The sequence below is a fragment of the Cricetulus griseus genome, unplaced genomic scaffold (genome assembly GCF_003668045.3).
Source record: "Cricetulus griseus strain 17A/GY unplaced genomic scaffold, alternate assembly CriGri-PICRH-1.0 unplaced_scaffold_14, whole genome shotgun sequence".
Classification (NCBI taxonomy): Eukaryota; Metazoa; Chordata; class Mammalia; order Rodentia; family Cricetidae; genus Cricetulus; species Cricetulus griseus.
In genome coordinates this window covers 141105-166472 of record NW_023276853.1, presented here as the reverse complement: position 1 = coordinate 166472, position 25368 = coordinate 141105, and the positions used below count along the sequence as shown (strand labels likewise).

At 44.2% G+C, this 25368-nt stretch overlaps 1 protein-coding gene across 3 annotated transcripts; it reads right to left on the bottom strand.

Moving 5' to 3' along the window:
- Positions 1–5123: 5123 nt before the first annotated feature.
- Positions 5124–16363, bottom strand: LOC113838273 (zinc finger protein 551-like). 3 transcript variants are annotated; one of them, XR_003488641.2, is made up of 7 exons: positions 16177–16363; positions 15529–15567; positions 14984–15106; positions 12944–13067; positions 9394–11199; positions 8568–8631; positions 5124–6840 (listed from the first exon to the last, which is right to left on the bottom strand). XR_003488641.2 is itself a non-coding variant. In XM_027434054.2 (6 exons), the coding sequence occupies exons 1-5, from the start codon at positions 16207–16209 to the stop codon at positions 9410–9412; spliced, it is 2109 nt and encodes a 702-aa protein (XP_027289855.1). In that variant the 5' UTR covers positions 16210–16363; the 3' UTR covers positions 5124–8631; positions 9394–9409. The 3 variants fall into 3 exon arrangements, 2 of the variants coding, with proteins under 2 accessions (XP_027289855.1, XP_027289856.1); XM_027434054.2 differs by having other exon boundaries at positions 5124–8631; XM_027434055.2 differs by lacking the exon at positions 14984–15106 and having other exon boundaries at positions 5124–8631.
- Positions 16364–25368: the final 9005 nt, after the last annotated feature.

Here is a 25368-nt window from a genome sequence, read left to right as displayed (position 1 = left end):
TTCTGTATATATGCTTCTCTTATTGGTTGATAAATAAAACACTGTTTGGCCAATAGCATAGGCAGGGCGAGCAGACAAGGAAAAGGCTGGAGAAAGGAAGGCAAAGAGAGGCCAAAAAAAGATGATATGCAGAGACCAAGAAGATAGGACGTGCCAGGAATTCTCTGACAAGGCCATTTAGAAATACATAGATTAGTAGTTATGGGTTAATAATTAAGACAGAGCCAGGCAGTAAAAAGCTCTAGACATCAGCCAACAGTTTTATAATTTATACAGCATCCGTATGTTTGTTTGGGGTGAATCAGCTGTGGGACCAGGCGGAATAGAAACCTCATCTTCAAGTTTCTCCCTGAACTCTCTCCCCTCACCCCATCTCCATTCCCACTTGATTTACCCCACTCTTGTGCCCATCTACCCAGTCTGCCTACCAAATCTATTTTATTTCTCCCTCCCAGGAAGATTCATGTGCCACTCCTAGATTCCTCCTCTTTTCCTAGCATCTCGATGTGTATGAATTGTAGCTTGGTTATTGTTTATTAAAGGCTAATGCCCACTTATAAGGGAATAACATATTTTTCATTTTGGGTTTGGGTTACTTCACTCTTGTTTTTTTTCTAGTTCCATCCATTTTCTTGCAAATTTCTTGATGTGATTTTTTTAAACTGCTTCGTAATATACCATTATGTAATATACCACATTTTTTGCATCTATTCTTCTGTTGAAGGAGAACTAGGTTGTTTCCAGTTTCTGGCTATTATAATTAAAGCCACGATGAACATTATTGAGCAAGTATTTTGTCAGATGATACTCCTGTGAGTACATGGTCACAAGTAGGAATCCTGGATCTTGACGTAGATCTATTCCCAACCTCCCAGAAGCCTTCTCTTACAGTCTTCCACATTCCCCAAATCATTTCTAATCCTCTCCTAGTCCATGTCCATGGAGTTTTATTTTCTTTCTTCTTCTTAAGAACAACAAAAGCAAAGAAAAAGCAAATGAGAAAAAGTCACTAGAACAATAGTCTAATCTGTGTTGGCCAACTATGCGTGATATGAAGCCTGACCTTGAGTGTGGTTAATATACAAAGTTGTCAATTCATTGAAGAAAACTGATCTTTTTTTCCTAGCAGATTTCAATTATAAATTGCTTCTTGTTTATGGGTAGAAATTTCAGAAATTTTCATCAACCGTAGAATGAAACTGCAAGAAGAAAGGAAGCAATGAATAAACAGAAAAAGGAAAGAAAGAATAAAGAAAAGAATTCCAACTTAATGAGGGACAACCTTTGGGATCTTGTGGAATTGATTTTTTTACAGGTAGAGGTGGAGAACAGGTTCTTCTGTACCCAATAGCACAGAACCTCCAATTCTTGTTAAATACTTCAAGTCCCAGTTCTAATCACAGCAACATAGTCAATTCCCCCTACCCATGGAAGTCTCAAGTTTACAATTATCCATTGCTTGACATGAAAGTAATTCTCATCTGCTTGCTGTGTGATGCCACAGTAGCAGGTGCTGAGCTGAAAGGCTGAGTCTGTTCTGATTTTTAAGATGAGACTCTGGGCTCTGATTTATACGTTTATTATCCCCTTGTTTCCTTTCCTTCTACAAGAGTGATTATCAACTCAACTCTAGATCCATAACATCATCTGTAAAGGGAGTTGAGAAAACTTTTTAAATGACTTTCCACCAATTACATGTCAGTGCCTGGTGTCCACATCACTGGAGCAAATCCAATGAATCAATTAGGAGTAATTAGAAAGAAAACATCAGTGTGATCCCTCAGTGTTACAAGAGGGATGCAGAAGGCACAGAGGGCTGATGCTAACAAAATGAAGTTGATTACATGGCCTTGATGAATATGGGACAAGGTGAGAAATTTTTTTCAATGCCCAGACATCCTTGGAGATTTTCTAAACTTGGAAGAACAACTGAATGAATAGGCATGAAAGAAAGGAGATGCAGTAGATAGTCTTGGTCTCCCTTCTCTAAATTACATTTTCTAAAAGATAGATTAATTTTTGCTGTGAAGTTGTCATTTGTTTTTTTGTTTACAAAATATACTGTACTTTCCATGTTTATAAAGTAACATATGGATAGTTAAATGTGTAGCCTCTCATTCAGAGTTGTTTTGTCCTGAACTTCCTTGTAAGTGGAAGGTACTGCATACATGCATACATTTGCTAGTACAAACTTCAGAACACATTATGGTTATTGGAGTAATTTTTATTAATTCTTTGAGAATATTATATATACATAAAATGTACTTTGATCATGTTCACCACCTTACCTTTACTCCTAAATCCTCGAGATTTATCCCAACATTCCAACCTCTCCCAATTTCATGTCCTCCGTATTTTATAATCTACCAAATCCAATTTCTGCTCTCCATATACTCATTGGTGTGTAAGGCCATCCACTGAGTTTGTTTGATCTACTAGGGGGCCATACCCTTAAGAAAAACTAATTCTCTCAGCCCAGAAGCCATGAACTGTCCATCCATAGCTCCTCAGTCAGAGCTGGGCTCTCAGGAATGCCAGCCTATGCTAGAATGTTGAGTAACCTGGTCTTGGACAGGTCCCATGCAGGTCACCAAGTTGTTGTGAGTTCGTGAGTGCAGTGGTCCTATCATAGACAACAGATACGGATCCCCCTGACATTTGGTTCTTGAAGTCTTTCCATCCCTTTTTCCATGATGTCACTTGAATCTTGCAGTGAGGAGGGTGATATAGATGTCCCTTTTGTGACAGATCATTACAGAGTCACTGATTTTTGGCACTTTTTAAGTAGGGATATGGCTCAGTTGGTAGGCTGAGTGCATACCATATAAGCACAGAGCTTGAACTGCATACCACATTGGCTGATGTAACGGAACATCCCTGTAATCTCAGCCCTTAGGAAGTAGAGGCAGGAGTTTCAGATGTTCATGACAATTCTCAACTACATAGTGAGCTCTAGGCGAGCCCTAATTATACTTACATTTCTAAATATAAATTCCCTTCTCCACTGCCAGAGCATATAACCTTCTCCTAGGCCATAGCCATTTTCTAGGTCCAACCAGGCAAGCATACCCTGTGCTCCAGCCAGCCTCTTGACTCAGTCATCTTCTCCCAAAGCATCCTGCACTCAGCCCAACCCTCAGACAAGCCTGAGTGGAGGGCGTTGTTCTCCTGTGTATATGTTTCTCTTATTGGTTAATGAATAAAACACTGTTCAGTCAATGAGGCAGTAAGATAGGTGGGACTAAGAGACAAAGAGAATTCTGGGAATGGTAGGCAGAGAAGGCTCGCCAGAACAGTCGCCATGTGAGCCGCCAAAGGAGTTAGAGGTCCGAACCCTTCTCTGGTAAGATAAGGCTGTATGGAAATTCTTAGATTAATAGAAATGGGTTAATAATTTAGACAGAGCTAGTTAATACAAAGCCCTAGTCACTGACCAACAGTTTTATAATATAAGTCTGTGTGTGTTTATTTGGGGCTGAACAGGTTGTGGGACCAGGCTGGCAGGGTGGAAACTTTCCTCACCACCTGAGTTGAACACCCAATCCACTGGCACAGGCTGGTGAGTCCCTTCCCAGCTGCCAGGCTTGGAACAAGAAGCACATGCCGTGTTCAGCCCAGTTTCCTGTGTCCACATCAGACACGTACCCAACAACAACAAAAAACTCCACAGGCACAGGTCTCAATGCAAAAGTACAAACAATATGAAGATAACAGCATGTTTCCTTCAGTATCCACCAGTTTTAAAGAAATGTTCTCTATATTGTTAAGTCAAAGCAGCAACTCTTATGAACAATTGATGTGCTTGGCTTTGTCACTATTAAGAAGATGTGATCTGAACCCTCTCGTAAATAGGTCCTGGTACACACATGGTTGCAGAATTTCTAGGTAATGGACTGGATCTTTCTTTCTCAAAATAAAGGCAAGCCACTTTCCAAAATGGCAACAACCATCTACACTTCCAACAGCAGTGGCTGAGGTGTTTCCTCCTTCAACACCCTTGTACACTCTTCACTATCCAAATTTTTTAAATATTTCCAACTTTGTTTATAAACGTATCTTTTTCTGTAATAAAATGCATTTTTTTTCTGAAAATTACAAAGCTAACAATTATGATTCTGCCTCAAAAACACTTATTTTCATAAAAGGTCTATCAGGTACTTGTCCACTGTTCTGATGTATTGTGTAACTATTGTGTGTGGTTCAGATAGCACCATTTTCAGTTTCTTATTTATCATTGATTCTGTGGGTGTGTGTGTTTGTGGGGATGGGGTACTTTTGTGAATCCCCTCAAACACCAAAAGAGGAAGTCAGAGCCCACTGGAGCTGGAGTTAGGAGCAGCTGCCTGACATGGGTGTTGGGAACCAAACCCTAGTGCTCTGTAAGAGCAGCAAGCACTCTTAACTGCTCAACCATCTTTCCAGCCCTGGGAGTTTGTAAACTTTCATCGTCTTCTAGACATGACAAGACTGCCCCACCCACGAACTCACGGTTATGCAGGTTATGCAGGCTACGGTTGCCTGCATAAGACCTGCATGCAAGAGATCAAGCCAGTGAACCTTCCAGAAGGGAGAGGAGAAGGGCTCAATAGCTCCTAGATGAAGAGCTATTGACAGCTGATGGGTGCTGGGAGGAGTCCCTTTTCTTTAAGGTTGTGGCCCATGACAGGTTGATTGATCACGCTCCTGTGGGTGTTCCCACACCCATGCATAAATGGGAAGCACTAATTGGACTGTGGAGGTGGGGAAGGAGGGAGACAGACAGGCAGACAGAAAGAACAGGAAAATTGGGAAAGGGTGGAGAGGCAGAGAGTAGATCTGGGAAGAGTTAGGGGGAGGGGGAGTGAATATAATCAAAATTCATTATGTGCATCGAGAGACACTGTCTCAAAAACTAAAGTGTAGTGTGCTAGAAGAAGACATTCAACACACACACACACACACACACACACACACACACACACACACACGCGCGCGCGCGCGCTCGCACGCACATGCTTGCATGCAAAATCAGGACTAGCTGGGAAGAAGGTGACCACCAGGACGGGGAAGGATAAGAGAAGGCAATGGGGGGGGGTGCTCACAGTACATTGTATACAAGTAAGGAACTCTCTGATTTTTTCAAATATTTTTAAATGGGTCCTTTAATCAGTAATTGTATCCACTGGGAAAAATATATTTAAGAGAGCAGAAAGGAAGAAAGGACATTTGGTTTCAGGACATAAGCATGTATAAAGATGTCAAAGAGCATTTTAAATGCACAAAGGTTTAGTAGATTACATCACAATTATTTTAAAAACAAATATTTAAGATCCACCATTCATTTTTTATCTCACTTTTTGTCATTTAATATATTTTATAAATTAATTCTTATTCATAAAAACAAACTGATGCATTGTTCATGGTGATTATAAAGCACACACTTGTACAAATACATGAACTTTGAAACATTTTCAGGATATTTAAATACATAAAACAAATATCCAAAAATATTTGCTAAAATTATTACTGTATGCATTTATATTTTAAATGTGTGGAAGCCAATTAGTCCAGTCAAATTTGTAAATATACAGAATTGTAAATATATGTAAATATAGATAATCAATAAATTATTGTTTATCACCAAGCTGCAACTACATTACGGCCAAATTTTATCAATAATTTTTATGTTTCCATGTTGACTATAGGAAAATGATGTTCGATGATACATTTAGCTTAGATTTCTCATCTTATAGATTGTCTGTGAGATTAATTTAGTTTAACTACAAATGCCTACCTGTTTTCTTCCTTGATTATTAGATTTCTGTAAAAAAAAAAAATCTACTACTCATAACCACTATATTTAATCAGTATCTGTGTTCATGGGGTCATCTGCAGCTATTCAATCAGGATACTGGAAACTGAATATAAAGAAGATTATCACAAAAAAAGGTTATACTACATACCCTTCCAGAGTCCACATGCAGTGACATCTCAGCAGAAGAAAACTGACCTCAAGAGAATTGACACAATTGGCAAAGTCTACAAAACTGGGCTTGACACTTCACATATTACTGAATGCTTAAACTTAAAGAAACTGTCGGGTGATATATTTAAAATGCACGTTAAACTTATAAATGTATGTTCTACAGGGGTCACATACATACGACAAAAACCTTAGGGGACAATGTTTTCTTCCAGTACTGAGAAGCAGGTATTCTACATGACAAAATACTGTCCCTAACACTGAAGTATGAGCAAAATCCTGCTGTGGTTATACTCTGTCACATCTGTTCAAATAAATTTAGGCCTGGCATGGTCACACAAGCCATTAATCCCAGCAGTTAGGAAGCAGGACGGCAAGGTGGCAGATCTTTGTGAGTTCTAGGCCAGCCCAATCTATATAGGAAGCTCCAGGATAGCCAGGACTACATAGAAGGACCCTGTCTCAAAATAATATAATAACAACAATAATAATAACAACAACAAATTCACTGAAGGAAAATAAAAATATATGAATAGTCATTTTATTAGAGATGTACAAGTGACAATTGAGCCCACAAAATGAGTGTTTTATTTCCAAATGCCTAAGGAAATGCAGGGAAATCCACAGTGAAATGTCACAATACACTAAGCAGAGTAAAATCTTAAAGGACTGGCCATATCGTGTACACGCCAGGATGGAAAGCAACAGCCACTTTCACATACAGCTAGCGAGAATGCACTGGAGAGCAGACACATCAGAGTTGGCATTACCTAAACTCTTCTGTAACGCTAGTGTTACAATTTAAGTTATTAACACAAAGTGACTAAAACGCACGGCCGTGTGAAACCTGAAATACTAACAGCAGCTTTATTTGTGATCTGTAAAATCGAGAAAGAAATTTTCTAAATAAATTAATGGACAAACAGCTGATCCACACAACATACTGTTCAGCAACGATAACAATAACAATGTTTCATACAAGAATCACTGTTGAATCCTGAAGGAATTATACAACATCTACACACACACACACACACACACACACACACACACACAGCATCCATGTTCTAATGACAGTCGTTGAAAATTCCAAAATATAAACGAACCTGTTTCAGAAAACTCAGGGCCTGCAGAGACAGCTCAGCAGTTTAAGAGCACTAGATGCTCTTCCAGAGAACCTGGGTTCAGTTCCCAGCAACCACACGGTGGCTCACAACCATCTGTAATGCCAGCCCCAAAAGAGCCTAATCCCTCTTCTTGCCTCCACTGGTACTAAGCATGCATACAGTGTACAAACACGCATGCGGGAAAAACACACATATATATAAAATAAAATTAAAAAAAAATCATTGGTTTGCCAGATTAGGTAGGAAATCTCAGACAATAAATGGGCATGTCACAAACATACGCAAGACAAATAAATTTGTTTTTACAACCATAATGATTTCAAGACTTTGCCAAGTGGGGTTTTGTTTTTGGAGCTAGGGTTACACTGTGTTGCCCTCCCTGAGCCACAAACTCCGGGGCCCACCAACTCCTCACTCTTCCTAGAAACTGGAACTACAAGCACAAGCCACAGTGCCACGCCATGTACCTTGTTAAATGTCACTTATACAAATAAATGAAGCTATCAAAACCATCTCGAAATAATATGCCTGGATGTCCCACTGTTCTCAATTTTTTTTCCACAACCTAATATGGATCCCACCATTGTTCTTCTCGGAACCTGAGAGGGGCAGCCTCGCTCCACTGGCAGCCAATCTTGGTAAGTAATAAAAGTGACGGCCTCTTGGATCACACATAGGTCAGAATTATACCCTACCCTTCAAAGCCATCTTTCCCCTCTTGTTTTCCGGCCTGTATAGCTTTTGGCCCAAGGCCGAGAAAGAAAAATAAAGAAATTCACAAAAATAGCCATACAGATCTTGAGAACATCCATGAATGAATTTTTAGTAGAAGCGTGTTCCAGGGCCAGAGAGATGGCTCAGCAAGTAAAAGCACTTGCCAAAAGCCTGATGATCTGAAGTCAATCTCAGGAACACAAATGGTAGAACAGAATCATCTCAAAAAGCTGCTTTCTAGCCGGGCATTGGTGGCGCACGCCTGTAATCCCAGCACTCAGGAGGCAGAGGCAGGCGGCTCTCTGAGTTCGAGGCCAGCCTGGTCTACAGAGTGAGTGCCAGGACAGGCTCCAAAGCCACAGAGAAACCCTGTCTCGAAAAAGCAAACAAACAAAAAGGCTGCCTTCTGACCTCCACACACGTGACATGGTGCGTGCACTCCAACACACATACGTGCACAGTAAAGAAAATGTGAGTTTATTTCTGTATCTATTAACTCGGTTCCTGTCCCAGTCACAAATTTCTGCCTTGCACACTTGTCAACACAGTATAGCAAATGGCTCCGACGCAAGGCCCACAGAAGAGATTACCCTTAACAATGCTAGGAATTACATGACATCCCAGAGGAAATGTGAATGTAATTGTTCACGTGGTTTCCAGAAGCATCTGGGATTGCCATAACTCTCCTCTTCACCGGGACTTCTTAGCTCACAAAAATCACGGCACCTTCAGTAAGTCAGGAACACAAAACCTGGCGGTCTTACCTGTGAGCGCAGGGGCAGCCATGAAAATCAGACCAACACTCCATACAGCTACTTCCTGTAACTTCTGAAACACAAAAAAGGAGGCCATCTATGAAACTGGTCTACCCTGTCACACGCTGACATCATGGGTCAGTTGATAAGTCACGCCACAGAATGAAGAGAACCTTCGAGGTTAAAGGTGCATAAGCAAACCATCTTTCCAAAAAATTGAATCAGAGATGCTACCCAGCAAGCATTTCCCCAGTCGGTGAGTTCAAACCTGGAAATACTCACCACAAGCACAGTGTGAAAACAAAACTTCCACCTAAACAAGGTAATCGTTCTTAGCAAAGTTAACAGCACAACTCAGACCACAACTTCCAAACACGATTCTTGCCCTAAAAGGGAATGAGGGGTCTCCAGGGCAAGGCCCTGCAGAACGTTTACAGGCAGGAGGGATACTCATCCTCACAATATTACTCTTCCAGGTGACAATGGCAACAGGGCTTCTACCATAGACACTGCCAAGGGCATAACTCAGGATATGGGCACGCTAAAAACTGAATCTCCTCAACGTTTCCCACATATCTGAAATGACCCCCATATTTTTTTGGGGGGGTTTCAAGACAGGGTTTCCCTGTGTAGCTTTGGAGCCTATCCTGGCACTTGCTCTGGAGACCAGGCTGGCCTCCAACTCCCAGAGATCTGCCTGCCTCTGCCTCCTGAGTGCTGGGATTAAAGGCGTGCGCCACCAACGCCCGGCTAACCCCCACTTTTAAAGCCAAGAGAGGGCTGCCGGTCTCCTCCAGTGTTACCTCAGTAACTCACTAAACCCCATATTTCTTACACGATCTGGAAGTTTCTCAGGTGTGAACTCTCTGGTGCCGAACGAGATTAGATCGACGGCTGAAGGATTTCTCACAGTCACTGCAATCATAAGGCCTCTCTCCCGTGTGGACCCTTTGGTGCTGAATAAGGTCAGACTTGTGGGTGAAGACTTTGCCACACTGGCTACATTCGTAGGGCTTCTCGCCGCTGTGGCTCCTCTGGTGTTGAATGAGGCTCGCACTCTGGCTGAAGGACTTGCCACATTCACTACACTCGTAGGGCCTCTCCCCCGTGTGCAGTCGCTGGTGCTGAATCAGGCTGGCACTCTGACTGAAGGCCTTGCCACACTCCACACACTCATAAGGCTTCTCTCCCGTGTGAACCCTCCGGTGCTGAATGAGGCTGGAGCACTGTCTGAACGCCTTCCCACACTCTTCACACTCGTAAGGCCTCGTGCCAGTGTGTATCCTCTGGTGCTGCATGAGGTCAGACTTCCTGGTGAAGGAGGCGCCACAGTCCCCACACGTGTAAGGCCTCTCTCCCGTGTGAACCCTCTGGTGCTGGATGAGGATGAACTTGCGACTGAAGGACTTCCCACAGTCGCTGCACTTGTAAGGCCGGTCCCCGGTGTGCACCCTCCGGTGTCGGATGAGGTTAGAGAACTGCCTGAAGCATTTCCCGCACTCGCCACACGCATACGGCCTTTCCCCGCTGTGGATTCGCTCGTGCTGGGTGAGCTCGGCTTTGCAGCTGAAGGCTTTCCCGCAGTCACTGCACTGATGGGGCATCTCTCCAGTGTGGACTCTTCTGTGCCTGAGGAGATTGAAGATCTGTCTGAAGGACTTGCCGCAGTCATAGCACTCGTAAGGCCTTTCCCCAGTGTGAATTCTGTGGTGTCGAAAGAGGCTCGAGTTTTGTCGGAAGGACTTCCCACACTGATCACACTGATAAGGCCTCTCTCCCGTGTGGATTCTCTGGTGTTCGGTGAGATTGGACTTGTAGGTGAAGGATTTTCTACATTCCACACACTCATAATGGGCCCTACCACTGTGGTGTCTCTGATGGTAAATGAGTTCAGATTTGTAGACGAAGGCTTTTCCACACTCAGTGCATTTATAGGGTCTTTCTTGAGGGCGATTTCTGTCGTGTGCAACGAGGCGACACTTTTGGCTAAAGGACGTTTCATGCTGAGTGTGCTCATAGGTCCTTTGTCCCGTGTGGCTGTCCTGGTGCTGAGCAAGTTTGTACTTGCAGGAGAAGGCTTTCTCATACTTGCTACACTCCTGAGGCCTTGTTGCAGGGGAGGCACTCTGATGCTGAGCACGTGTGTGTTTGTGGCTCGAACCTTTCTGGCATTCACTGTACCTAAGTTCATCTCCGCTCAAAAGTGCTTCCCCGCACTCACCGCTACTGTGAGACTGTTCACTGCCACAAACGGCCTGCTGCTGAAGACAGCCTGGGGAGGCGAGGGACTTCTCCCCATCCTTCCCAAAGATGAATGGCTTCATCAACGCCTGGGGCCTGCAGCTTGACATAAATGAAGCCCTGTCAGCATCCCCTTCACAGGGCTTTTCTCCAGCGGAACTCTTCTGGCGCTGGTTAATGTCTTCATTGAAACCAGAGCTTTCCACACGTGCTCCGGCCAAGTACAGCGGCTGCATAGTGTGTGAGCTTGGGAATTCAGCCTGGTGCAAAACTTCTTCCAAAGCAGGGGCAGGTGTCTCAAAGCGATTAGTCACCTGGGTAGATGGACTTGTCTTAGACAGCACCCCTTCTGAAGGCACAGCATAAGTTATCTCTTCACCCTGCATTCCAGGACAGGAACCTGAAATCAGAGAAATACATGTTGAAATGCTAAGGAAATGATGCTAACATCCTCGGAAAGAGAAAAGACCATCACAAAGAGAAGTTAGCCACAGAAAACGATGACACGGCTGGACTCAGGATTTTACACTGGTACTCTAAGCACTTGAGAATCTAAAGCAAGATGCTGTGGGCTTGTAAGTTTGAGGCTAGCTTGTGCTACACAGCCAAGAGCTTATCACCCACCCAATCCTCCCCCCCAAAAAGGAAAAGAAACAATGAAACCACTGGACTGTTCTAAGAACAAAATAGCTGTAGAAAGGCTAAGGGAGCTGTTTCAAATATAGAACAGGGTACATTACACCAGACAAAGGACACAGGATGGGATGCAGGAAAGGAGGAACAGGGTATCCAAGCAACTCCTCAGGTAACAGCCTTTAGCTGTTTTTTATTTAAATTAGAAACAAGCATCTTTTGCATGTCAATCTCAGTTCCTCTCCCTCCCCTCCTCCCCTACCCCTCACCAACCCCCTATTCCAACCCCTTTCTGCTTCCCAAGGGGGTGAGGCATGAACATGGGGGATCTTCAAAGTCTGTCATATCATTTGGAGCAGGGCCTAGACCCTCCTCAGTGTGTCTAGGCTGAGAGAGCATCCTTCTACGTGAAGAGGGCTCCCAAAGTCCATTTTCATACTAGGGGTAAATACTGATCCACTACCAGTGGCCCCATAGATTGTCCAGACATCCAAATTGACCTCCTCCTTCAGGGGGTCTAGTAGGACCTTTTCTACTGGGATGTTTCTACACTGAGCAAAAGCAGTGAAACTAAGCAGGGAGCGAGCAAGGGTTAATTACAGCTATGTAAGTGCCTCATGGAACCATTTATCAACACTAAGAGTGCAATGGCATCAAGGTAGCCAAGAGCCAGAAGGCACGGGTGAAATCACAGGTTGGCAAAGTATTGAACATAGAGAAGTAAAGATAGAAATAAGGCATGATGGGTGACTCCTTTATTAAAACACTGTGGGGCACTTTATTGGTTCCTGACATGATGGGAAGGACCATGCCTTTCCCTGGGTGCCTATGACCAGGTCAGGTCTCTTCTAAGACAGTCTTGCCTCATGTCACCTCTACGAAGCCACTAAGACCCCTCCTGTAGCCCTAACCACATGAGAAACAAAAATTACAAATACTAAAAAATAATAAGAAGAAAAGAAACAGCAAATGAGTGACCAATACTAATTCACAGCAACTTAACAGAAAATAGTATATGAGAAGAAAACAGAACTAAACACTTAAGGGTCCTTCAAGACTGGCCCACGGTTCATTTAAAAATAAACATAACAATGCTGGCAATTCCTCACCAAGACAGTCATAGAGAAATTACAACTAAGCCTGGTGCTTTAATTCCAGTACTTGGGAGGCGGAGGCAGGCAAATCTCTATGAGGAGTTCAAGGACAGCTTGGTCTACCTAGTGAGTTCTAGTATATCCAGAAGTATAAAGAGAGACCCTGACTCAAAAAGAAGGAGAGAGGGAGGGAGAGGAGGGAGAGGGAGGGAGGGAGGGAGGGATAGAAACAAAAAGAAAAGAAAGACAACTACAGGTGTTGGGGGGAACCAGGCATAGCATACTATAGATGTGGACAGTCACCCTAATAGGGAGAACTTTTGAGACTTGTTATGACTCCAGAGACAGCAGCCACTCTCAGGTAAAAAGCAATGGTAGAAACCACTGAGGACACTGGGAGGGATGCAAGGACCTTACCCAGAGATGCCACAAGTGCAAGGTTCTCCAGCATCACAGTGCAGTACAGGAACCTCTGGGCCTTATCAAGGAGCGCCCACTCTTCCTGGGAGAAGTAAATGGCCACATCCTCAAAGGTCACAGCCTATCACAATGGGAACAGAATTCATCATATGGTCAGCGTCTCTTTCAGAAGAACTCCAAGGACACCCAGCTGACCCAAAACACACCACTTGCTTACTATGTTTTTCATCTCACAGCATCCCAATGCCACTGCTGCCCGGTCTCTCCCTGCTCACTGGTATCACGCCCTTCCACAGAAACAGGGGGAGATGAAGGGTAGCTGAAATCTAACCTCTAGGCCGAGGATGAAGGCCACTATCCCCTTCTTGCCAATGCTGTGGCTGTCTGTCACCGATACTGGTTAGCAAGATAATAGGTCATAGAGATGATAGGTTACCCTGAATTTTGTTTTCTCACACAAGATGCCTGAGGACCCTAAAAGTGCTCCAGACGCAAGGAACATGGGCTCCCTCTTTATCCTATGACTCTTTACTGCTCCTGAGGCAATCAGTTCGTTCTATCTTTGCTCGCTCTCTCTCTCTCTCTCTCTCTCTGTGTGTGTGTGTGTGTGTGTGTGTGTGTGTGTGTGTGTGTGTGTACATGTATGTACAAAAGTATACACCCATTTGTGGAGGCTAGAGGTCAATGTTGGGTGTCACATTCAATTACCCTCTGCCTTATTATGTTTTGAGACAAGCCTCCTCACTGAACCTGGAACTCACCAGTTGAACCAGACTGGCCAAGCCAGTGAACTCCAGATATCTGCCTGTTTCTGTTCCCCATCCTCAGTCCCAGAGGCCTCCTACCCCACACACCCACCCAGCACACGCACCCTCTATATGGGTGCTGGAAATCTGAACTCAGGTCCTTGGGCATTAAAAACACCATCTATAATGAGCCCTGATGCCCTCTTCTGGCGTGCATGCAGACGGAACACTGTATACATGATAAGTAAATTAATCTTCAAAAATAAAAACAAAACAAGTAAGCACTTTACCCACTGAGCTGTCTTCCCAGTACCATACCCAGCACTTTGAATCATATTTTCCCTGTATGATCATATTCCCACAGCTACAACCTTGAACATCGTATAGTCCTGTATGATAGGAAAAACATTTATGATCTGTTTCCTTCCGAAGACACCAAGGTAATGTACATCTCCCATCCAATCCCATCATCCCACAAGGGAATATCAGGCCTGGGTACCACTTACTCCAAGTCTCAATGATCACTGACTACCCACGAACGGCACCAATATGTAGAAGGGCAATAAGTACCGTCTAACTCTGGCCCTGGCATACAGAGCTGCATGCTTTACTTACAGAGAATTGGCCTGCAGTCCTCCACATGCTTCATCCTATTTGCAACCAAACACGGATTTGCAACCTTCATTCCTATTTCCTCAGTGTGGACTCTAGGGCCATTCCAAGTGCATAGGACTCTGTCACACACATGTCTCTATCCTTGCTCACAAACACGGCTACACGCGGAGTGCCTCTCCTTCGCCTACCCACCGGTTACTCAGCACGTGGGATCCAGAGAGTCCTTAGGAGATTCAAACAGGATCCAACATACCCCCGAAACCTCTCACAGACCCTACTACAAAGCAGCCCTAACCCTGTTTTGATGACACCCTACTTTATGCTATCCCTTGGTTCAAACTTACCCACCAACCATCACTGGCAAAGCCAGGTATGTTGGCTCATGCCCCTTGGGAAACTGGGGCAGAAAGACTGCCACAAGTTCAAAGCCAGCTTGGGCTGCATAGTGACACGGTAGGCCCCCTTCAGCCCAAGGCCATAGAAACAGTAAAGACTGCTCAAGAAACCAGCCCAGCTGTGATGCCTGGAATAGACGCTACAACCTGGCATGCTACCTGCAAGTTGTGCAGAGCGCTCAAGGGTTCCAGATTTCATGAGTCATCAACCCATGCTGGGATGACCTTTTGTTGACACAGTTAATCATTTCAACTCCTGTAAGTAACCCTAATAACCTCACTGGTTCACCCAGTTGGACTTTGGCGGCATCCGTAGACATCTGTTCAGGTCTCCACAGGATTAGTGTCAACACAGCACTGTCTGTCTCCCTTATTCCATTTCTCGTGCAGCAGCCACAGCGAGCCTGAGGAGAGTGGGTTAGCTTGCCAGCTTCCTTCACACGCAAATCTCCCGTCTCCATAGTCACTTACAAAGTACACATTCTGTTTCATTTGTTTTGTTTTTTCACTGACATATTCCGGGTGTGACTGCTGTACCCCACTGATCCCTATTCCAAGGAGAAAGCTGATCTGCACGTGCCTGAACTAATTCAATCCCCCCCTTCAGGCTGAGGCACATACCGGCACATGTGAGAGAAGCAACCGTCTACCCCCTTTGGCCAACAATTTCATACAACCCTCAGCCTACACACAAAACCCTGGGTTGTGTACCTAACCTGTGTGAGACTGCAAGACTCATCCTGGGGAGCGATGACAACAGACCGGGGACACTGCTAACCTAAAAATCTATGTAAGTAGGATGAGGGTAATGGCAGGTTCCACTTACCAGGCCTGGCCTCATAACTGGTTCTGAAGACAAGAGAACCTGAGAAAAGGAAGGAGGCTGTGAGAATCTGGCAACCACAGGCAGGTTTCACAGGCTCCAGTCACTCAGTGCCCCTGCCCACCCTGGGCCTAGCGGGCTTGGGATGGCTGCAGATTGCCTATGCTGCGGTCCCCAGTGCTAAATCTCAGTTGTGAGACGGGGACACCTGTGACAAGCACTCTCTACTCTCTCTCCCGCCTATCGTGTCTCTCTTCCTGTCTGTCCTTCCTCTGAGTAACTGCTGGGAAATATGACAATTCTATTTCCGGACACGGTCCCTGTTCCACAATCCTCACTGGCTCTGGTGTCCTAAGAATGCCATTCAAAAACCTCAGGTGCAACGCGGGCCCACAACTGTTTCTGCAGACCCTTGGGACACTACTGCTCCCTATCTTCTGCGCCCAGCCGCCCCTAACAGGCCTTTGCACAGTGCAACATGCACAAATCCCTGGGTACCAGACGTCTACGAATGGGGGCTCCCCGCCCCACCCACAGCATCTTCTGCCCGGGGACATCGGCTGTGAACTGACTGCAGGATCAGGGTGGGGGCCTCTCTCCGTGCTCCAGCGCCCTGGGGTGAGGGTGAGACCCGCAGCACGCAGCACTTACCAGTGCCGGGTCCCTGGATGGGGACACAGCCATCGGGACTCTGCAGCGGGAGCAAGGACCGGGTCCCCGAGGTCCCCCTGCCCGGCCTGGAGCGGGTCACGTGGGCGGAGTCGCAGGGCCGCAGCGGGGCCTCCTCCCGTCCCGCAGGGCAGCAGCTCGCTGCGCTCCGCCTGCGGGATCGCTCACCCCTCCCCGAGCTTCCAGCAGGGTCAACAAACCCCAGAAACGCCAAAGCATAAGAAGCAATAATAATAATAATAAAACTGCCAAGAGGAAGATCACGCCGGAAGTCCGGCTCCAGGAACAAACCACAGGCGCGCGCACCCACTCACCGCACAAAATAAAAATAAAAATACATGCCAGATTTTCATTGGCTCGACTCGGCCCCCCGACATCTCGCGTGCCTATTGCATCCCGGGAAATGTAGTTTCCACGGCTTCCCAGGCAGCCACCCCCCCCCCAACACACACACCCCATCTGGACCCCTGTGGACTTAATTTCAAAGAAATCAGGCGTGCTGCTGGGAGTTGGTGACTACAACTTCGAGAGAAAACGGGCAGATACTTAAATGAAGCTGTTCCCGGGTTTCTGGGATCTTTTGTAAGGCCGGCTCATCTCTATGGTTGGTAACATTTCAGAAAACATGAAGCTCGTTGGGCATCAAGAGGTTTTTTGGAAACGGATTCAAATGGACATACTCCACATACTCCATAGAGTAATTTAGACTGTGTGTGTGTGTGTGTGTGTGTGTGTGTGTGTATTGGTGTTATAATGGACATTTTTTTTTTTATTAGTTCAAATTAGGAACAAGCTTGTTTCACATGTCAATCCCTTCTCCCTCTCCTTCCCCTCCCCCCACCCCTCACCCTCACCCCCGACTAACCCCCCACTCCATCCACCCTCCACTCCCCAGGCAGAGTAGGGCCCTTGATGGGGGCTCCCCAAAGTCCACCATATCATCCTGGGCCGGGCCTAGGCCCTCCCCCATGTGTCCAGACCAAGAGTGCATCCCTTCACGTGGGTTGGGCTCTCAAAGTCCCTTCTTACACCAGGGAAAAATACTAATCCACTACCAGGGGCTCCCTGGAGTGCAGAGGCCTCCTCATTGATATCCATGTTCAGGGGTCTGGATCAGTCCTGTACTGGCCTCCCAGACGGATAACTGGGAAACCAGCATGGGACTGACCCAGACCCCCTGAATGTGGGTGTCAGTGAGGAGACCTCAGAAATCTATGGGGCCTCTTGCAGTAGATCAGTACTTATCCCTAGCATAGGAATGCACTCTGGGAGCCCATCACACATGGAGGGAGACTCCCTGAGCCTAGACACACGGGGGTTGGCCTAGGCCCTATCCCAAAGGATATGACAGACTCTGAAGACTCCCTACAGAAGGCCTCACCCTCCCTGGGGAGCAGATAGGGTATGGGATAGGTAGGGTGTTAGTTGGGTGGGCAGGGGAGGAGGGGAGGGAGAGGGACCTGGGATTAACGTGTAAAATAATCTTCTTTCTAATTAAAAATTTTTTAAAAGTTAAAAAAAAAGAATTTACATACCCACTGTGTCTACCCTAAATACAATTACGTCAGGAAATTGGGATTTGAGGCTGGAGAGATGGCTCATTGAAGAGCATCCACCACTCTTGCAGAGTAACCAGGTTCAATTTCAAGTACCGACACGGTGCCTCACAACTTGCTGCTGCTCCAGTGTCAGAGGGTCTGATTCCCTCTTCTGGCCTCTGCAAGCACCAGGCCTAAAAAACGATGCACAAACATGCATACTCATAAAATTAAAATTAAAACATAAATTGGAATTCATTGTCAGATGTTGCCTGGTATATTGTCCTAATAATTCATAAGGTTATGCTTATGCAACTTAACTCTTGGTTTTATGAAGTACAATGTAATAATTGTTAAAATATTTGTCCTTGGGGCCTGGGGAGAAAATTCAACAGTTAAGGGCACTGGCTGCTCTGGCAGAAGCCTGGGTTTAGTTTCCAGTACCCAAACGGCAGTTCACAACCATCTGTCACTAAGGTTCCAAGGGGAACTAACACCTTCCCTTGTCTCCTCGGGCACCTGCACACACATGATACACATACAGACATGCAGGCAAACACTCCTTTCACAAGTTTTGTTTTGTTTTGTTTTGTTTTGAAAGAAATCTGGGACTTTAGTTCTCTGAGAGTTTGGTTCAATATTTCAGAACCACTGTCCCAGTTTCCAGGGGGTCTTGAGTGCGTGGGCAGTGTTGATAAGAGCTAGTGGCTGTTTTCTTAGTCTGCTTTGCAGAGACGCAGAGACGGGATGTGTTCAGTTACATAGTGACACTTCATCAGTCCTCTGAAGCCTGGACTCAGATGTAACAACACAGATAGTCCATCCCTTTTTCTTTAACCAGCCAATGGCAAAATTCCCGTCCCAAGCTCCAGCCAGATGCTTAGTCTCTTAAGTGGAGATCTTATCACTAATTCCAGTTTATGGTCCAACATTGAGGGGAATTCAAAGCATGAACCTGAAGGAGCTAAGCACACCGACAGTCAAGAGCAGAGAGAGAATGAATGCATCCATGCTTCGAACATACTGTAAAGATTCCAGGCATTATGCTGACCCCAGCCCCTGACAATGGGCAGGATACACACACACTGCCATTCAGGCAGATACTTAGACAGCTCAAAGAGCCCTGTGTTGTCTGGCTACGTCATGCGTTACGTGGCTGCATTAAGGACACTGTAGGCATGTGCAAGCTTTCCCATTTAAGGGAGCACCTCCCACCTGTTTGCCACGTCTTCTCCCTTCTTTCCCCTTCATTCTTCTTCCCCTTTCCCTTTCCCTTTCCATCTCTGTACCTGGTTGGTCAACACCTATCCCTCCCTTTGCTCCTTTCCCCCAATAAACTCCTTGTAGGTTTTGTTGAGTTTTGAGGTTCATGGTTCATCACCAGCAGCTGTAGCAAAACAACAACAAATACACTATTTGTACAGAATATTTTTGACCCCACCCCCACACTGTTCTCCTCTTGGCCTGCCCCCGGAATATTCTTATGAGCCATAAAATCTTAAGAAACACCCACAGGAAAACAAGAGCCTTCCCTTGTTTTCATGATATCTCCATCCTTGGAAATTGTTCTACCTTGCACAGGACAACTTTTTCTGAACCTCTCCACAGAAGAAACTATGTCAGGTAGATGGGGTTATCTTTACTAAATTATTTCCGTGTTTACTTTTAGACCTATATTATTCCACCCATTAAATAGGAAATTACAAGTTCCTTGAACAAAACAAGGCACATAATTGTCCTGTGAAAATTGCCAAATTGTGACGTTAACTTCCTAAAGAAGACAGATTCAGAGGCCAGAGAAATGGCTTAGTGGTTAAGAGCACTTGCCACTCTTACAGAGGACCAAGGCTCAGTTCCCAGCACCAACAACCACTTTATAACTCCAGTTGAAGGGATTAATGCACCCTACTAGACTTTGCAGGCACCCAGGCATGCTTGTGAGGCACTTTCTTACATGCACGTGAGAAACACATACATCCACACATACATGCATATATAAAGCTTAACAAAACACACACACACACACACACTGAGAGACAGAGAGAGAGAGAGAGAGAGAGAGAGAGAGAGAGAGAGATTCTAGCACTGCAATAAGATTAAGACAAGCCACACTTTCAGTGGGCACATCTACACATTTATTACATCATATACTCTATGAGGAGGTTTTCCCACAGCAGCTCTTAGCAGAGAAAATATCCACCTTCATCATCATACATGCTTATTCCCTTAGTCTCTGCTGAGGATGTGAAATTTTTTGTCAGTTAAGAATTTTCCCACTTTCTCTTCTAAGAGGTTCGGTGCAGCTGGGTTGATGTTGAGGTCTTTGATCCATTTGGACTTAAGTTTTGTGCGTGGCGATAGATATGGATCTATCTGAAGTCTTCTTTCTACATGTCAGCATCCAGTTATGCCAGCACCATTTGTTGAAGATGCTTTCTTTTTTCCGTTGTATAATTTTAGCTTCTTTGTCAAAAATCAGGTGTTCATAGGTGTGTGAGTTAATATCTGGATCTTCAATTCGATTCCATTGGTCTACCTGTCTATTTTTGTGCCAATACCAAGCTGTTTTCAGGACTATAGCTCTATAATAGATGTTGAAGTCAGAGATGGTGATGCCTCTAGAAGTTCCTTTATTGTACAGGGTTGTTTTGGCTATCCTGAGTTTTTTGTTTTTCCATATAAAGTTGAGTATTGTTCTTTCAAGGTCTGTGAAGAATTGTGCTGGTATTTGCTAAGTGCCCATTGCTTATAGACACACTTTCTGGATGTGTCTCCATCAGATAAAGTCATATTCTAACTCATTTTCTCTTTTATAGGGGTAATTATCCTGTTCTGCATGATGATTCCTTGGGAAGGACACACTGAAGTCACAGCAGTATTATCATCAGATTGTAGAGATATTGAAATATTACTCTAGTAATCTAGTGGTGTCCCAAGCACCCCACATGGTGATTCATGTGTTTGGGTGATGTTGGCACAAAACCCACTGCACTAACAAGGCCTTAAAATATACAATTATGCATCTTGTATATGGCAGTTAATATTTGACTATGATAACAAATGACTATTCTTGCTTGCTTATACATTGACTGTACATTATGATTACAATTATATTACATTATGATTTGAATGAATATACCCATTTGTATAAGAAGCTTATGTAAATCAGCCTGCTGTATTTCACCAGCAGAAGCTGAATTAAAGACACTGTGTCTTTAATTACATCCAAAGGCCATATTGAGTGAGCAACCCATACTTTTTTGGCACACTACCATACTCACAGAAGGATGAAATTATCAAACGGTGCATTTCTTACAACACTCCAATATTAAACTTGGGGATTAAATTTCAACGCATGAATTTGAGAGGGCAGAAACATTCAGATAATATCAGTGGATATTTAGTTAAAACTTGCATAGGTGGGTTAATCGGATCTTTCACCATAAGTCATAGGTGGAAATAAACCACTAATTAAGTATTCATATATGTCAAAATATTTCTGACTCACATAAATATCCTATCAACTGAAAGTAGCCACATACAAAAGGTGACATAGATGGTTCCATTTTAACAAAGTATCCAGACTAGGAAAATCCACAGAAACTAAGGAGCAGAATAGTGTTTTCTGAGAATCAGCAGAAACAGTGATATGACTCCTTTCATGGCAATTAGTAAATTTTTTTGCTTTTAAACAATTTTATTTTAATACCAATCCCAGTTCCCTCTCTCTCCCTTTCTCCCACTCTCCCCATCATCTCCCTACCCCATCCCCCATCTACCCCTCAGAGAGGGTGAGTCCTCCCATGGAGAATCACCAAAGTCTGCCACATCTTTTGGGGCAGGACCTAGGTCCTCCGCATGTATCCAGGCTGAGAGAGTATCCCTCCATCGGGAATGGGCTCCCAATGGCCAGTTCATGCACTAGGGATAAATACTGGTTCCACTCCTAGGGGCCCCATAGACTTGCCCAAGCCCCCAACTGACACCCACGTTTAGAGGGCCTAGTTCAGTCTTATACTTGTTCCCCAGATATCAGTCTGGAGTCAGTGAGCTCCCACTTGCTCGGGTCAGCTGTTTCTGTGGGTTTTCCCAACATGGTCTTGACCCCCTTGCTCATATTATTGCTCCTCCCTCTCTACCACTGGACTCCAAGAGTTCAGCTAATAAGCTTTTAAACATACACCTTATACATTTTTTAGGTTTTATCTGAAAGATCTTCCCGTCAAAGAGCTGCCTCATCGCCATCCAGTTTTGTTTTGTTTTGTTTTGTTTTGTTTTTCAGGATCCCTCCGTTGTCTGCTTACCACACACACACACACACACACACACACACACACCTGGCACAAATCTCTCTTGTAAAACACCGTCCTGTAGCATATGGAGTGTTTTTTATTTGTTGCTGTCCATCTTTCTTGACTATAACTGTCTTAGTTAGGATTTCTATTGCTGTAATGAAACAATTTGACCAAACACCAAGTTGGGGAGGAAAGGGTTTATTTATTCGGCTTTCACTACCAGATTATAGTCCATCATTGGAGGAAGTCAGCACAGGATGAAACAGGGCAGGATCCTGGAGGCAGGAGCTGACGTAGAGGCCATGAAGGGTGCTGCTTACTGGCTTGCTTCCCACGGCTTGCTCAACCTGCTTTTATATAGAACCTAAGATCACCAACCTAAGGAGGGAACAAACCAAAATGGGCTAGGCCCTGCCCTATCAATCACTAATTAAGAAAATGCCCTACAGCTGGATCTTATGGAGGCATTTTCTCACTTAGGGTTGCCTGCTTTCAGATGACTCTAGCTTCCAGCACAATAATATTGACAGGAGGGATTCTTTGCCAATCTTCTTCTAATTTTTAAAATTATTTATTGACTGATTGATTTACTTTTGATTTTTCAAGACAGGGTTTCTCTTATTTATTTGTGAATTTGTGTGTGTGTGTGTGTGTGTGTGTGTGTGTGTGTGTGTGTGTGTGTGTGTGTATACCTACAACATATGTACTGGCCAAAGGAAAACTTGGGGACTCAGTTTTTTCCTTCCACTGTATAAATCCCAGCAATCAAACTCAGGTTATAGCACTTGACAGCAATGTCTTCACAAGCTCAGCCATCTCTCTGCCTTTAGTCTTTTCTTGATGCATCCCATATACCAGAAATAACAAGCAACACACATGAGAATCTGTGAATGGCAGTTCCTCCAAATTCATTATTGACAGTCAGGCCATCAATCCTTGTCCTTTTGGTGAAGATCAAATGTTAGGCCCAGCAGTTCACTCCTACCGGGTCCTCATCCTCCCATTTCTAGGTATCTATGGTGTAAATTTCTGAGGATGCAAAAATAACCACCCAAGAAGTAAAGCCCTCAAGTTGGCAATATACACAGCGAAACTTAATTCTCACTTCTGAGACCTCAGTGCCCTTGTCACTTAACACCTGGTGTTTTCAGCCATCTCTGATGGTGTTATCATCTGCATTCCCTCTACCCTGACCTGATATGTCCCGAATAATTCTAATTATTTCAGCAATTTGAAAAAACGGTGCAGGTGTTTTTCTGAGATGACTCTGATCTCCATGCAGTCACTGTCACTGCACTAAAGGGTGAAATAATAATCACCTCCCAACAGGGTGGCCTCACTGTGAGCCAAACTTCTATCTCAGGGATGAAACACCCCCCTGTGCACAGGCTCTGAGTGTGACCAAGGGACTACTCCCCCAGGGAACATACTTGGCAACTTGTCTGCTTCTTTTCAGACAGATTGGTTTCTTTGGAGATCTTTAAGAATACAGTATGAACATGCAACCTCTTTGAGACACGTAGTAACAAAATTGCTCAGAAGTAGCCAGGGACTATTGGGTTGAAATGATCTACTTTGTTCAGCCGGCAAGTGGCCAGGAGATTTACAACCCTGTAGTACCATGCTGTCCTAGATCTGAGAACTCACCTCTGAGCATCACCTGTAACATCCGGACATCCAAACATCCCCCACTCCTTTCTTACTGGCTCTGGGGAGCAAGGTGAACCTTATGACACCGCTGATGGTGTTTCTATGGAAAGAAACTTCCTAGGACCCATGTGATGATGATAAATGAACCTTTTCAAAAATGTAACAAAACTGTCATTGAAAAGTGACTTAAGACATTTGCAGGGTCCTCAGGCAGGAAGACTGACAGTCCTACAGACCCATTTAACCTGTGACTCTAACATGAGACCAAAGTAACAGTGCCTTCATAGAACCTGTCTCAAAAAGCTTCTGTATCGGGCTGGAGAGATGGCTCAGAGGTTAAGAGCACCGACTGCTCTTCCAGAGGTCCTGAGTTCAATTCCCAGCAACCACATGGTGGCTCACAACCATCTGTTATGAGATCTGGGGCCCTCTTCTGGTGTGCAGATAGACATGGAAGCAGAATGTTGTACACATAATAAATAAGTAAATTCTTAAAAAAAAATCTTGTGACAATGTTGCTGTAAATAAACATGTATTGTTTTCTAATGATTTAAATTAAAAGAAATTTTTTAAAAAGCTTATGTATCTATTGGAAACATGTCAGTTTTCATTATTTCCTTCTCTTAACGCACTTGTGCTGTATCTAGATATTTTCAGATTTTTTAAAATTTAATGCTAGTTACATAACTGGTTATAATGAAATAGTGTTAATTTTTAAACAAGTGAAATTTTGTTACCAAAAGAAAGGCAATTCTTGCTTTGATAGATTTGATAGATAGTTTTAATTTTATGGAACACTGCTATATTTTAGGAGATTTATTTCCTATCATTTTTGGGGTGGGAATTGTTAGGTTTGGGACAGGTTCTCACCTTGTAGCCCTGACTGGCCGGAAACTCCCTGTGTAGACCAGGCCAGCCTTGAGCTGGTGGATAGCTGCTGCCTCTGCCTCAGGAATTCTAGAAAGAAAGGTGGATTCCACCCCACCTGCCCAAATTTTCATTTTAATAACATCAGACATTTAATGTCACATATTATATCATTTACATATTATATAATGAATTTCATGGATTGACCTGTTTCTGCTTTAAATAATGCCAACTGAACAGTGCTAACTGAATTCTGTAATTTTGTCTCATATGTTAGCACAAAAGAAGAATTTACTGCATAAAATTGACTTCATGTACTCATTATCTGTTTCTTATCACTCCTTCAATGTCAGCTTCTTGACGTTGTATTTGTCATTCAGTGTTTGTTGGAGTTTTTTTGTGTCTGATAAATAAGATTGAACCAAGGCCTTGTACGTTCTAAGCAAATGCTTGATTACTGACTTGGGAACATGTTCCCAGAACTGATAGCATGCATTCAAATGACGCAAGGCAAGTCCTCAAGACCCACCCTGGCAGGTCATAGGCCATGGCTATAGCACATTCACATTGAGAAAACTACAAAGAAGGATGGCTCTTGACTGCTTCTGGAAAGAAATTAAAAACCAAGAGGAATGCCTCGTGCTTCCACGGGCTCTTTGGTTGCCTATGAGATCAGAAGACATCCCCTTCAAGGCATACATGAGGAGTTAAAAGGAGATCTGTCTGCTTCATAAGGAAGCCCTAAAACGGGAATCCAACCCCTCCTTCCTCCGAGGTGACTTCATTGGTGTTGTGCCAGGTTTGCAGAGCCCAGAGACTAACCC

Excerpts from the sequence above, each read along its gene's own strand:
- LOC113838273 (XM_027434054.2), bottom strand. The coding sequence starts at position 16,209 with ATGGCTGTGTCCCCATCCAGGGACCCGGCACTG. Across the intron at positions 15,568-16,176 it reads CATCCAGGGACCCGGCACTG|GTTCTCTTGTCTTCAGAACC; the intron begins GTAAGTGCTGCG and ends TCCTTTTCTCAG. Across the intron at positions 15,107-15,528 it reads CAGTTATGAGGCCAGGCCTG|GCTCGCTGTGGCTGCTGCAC; the intron begins GTAAGTGGAACC and ends CACTCTCCTCAG.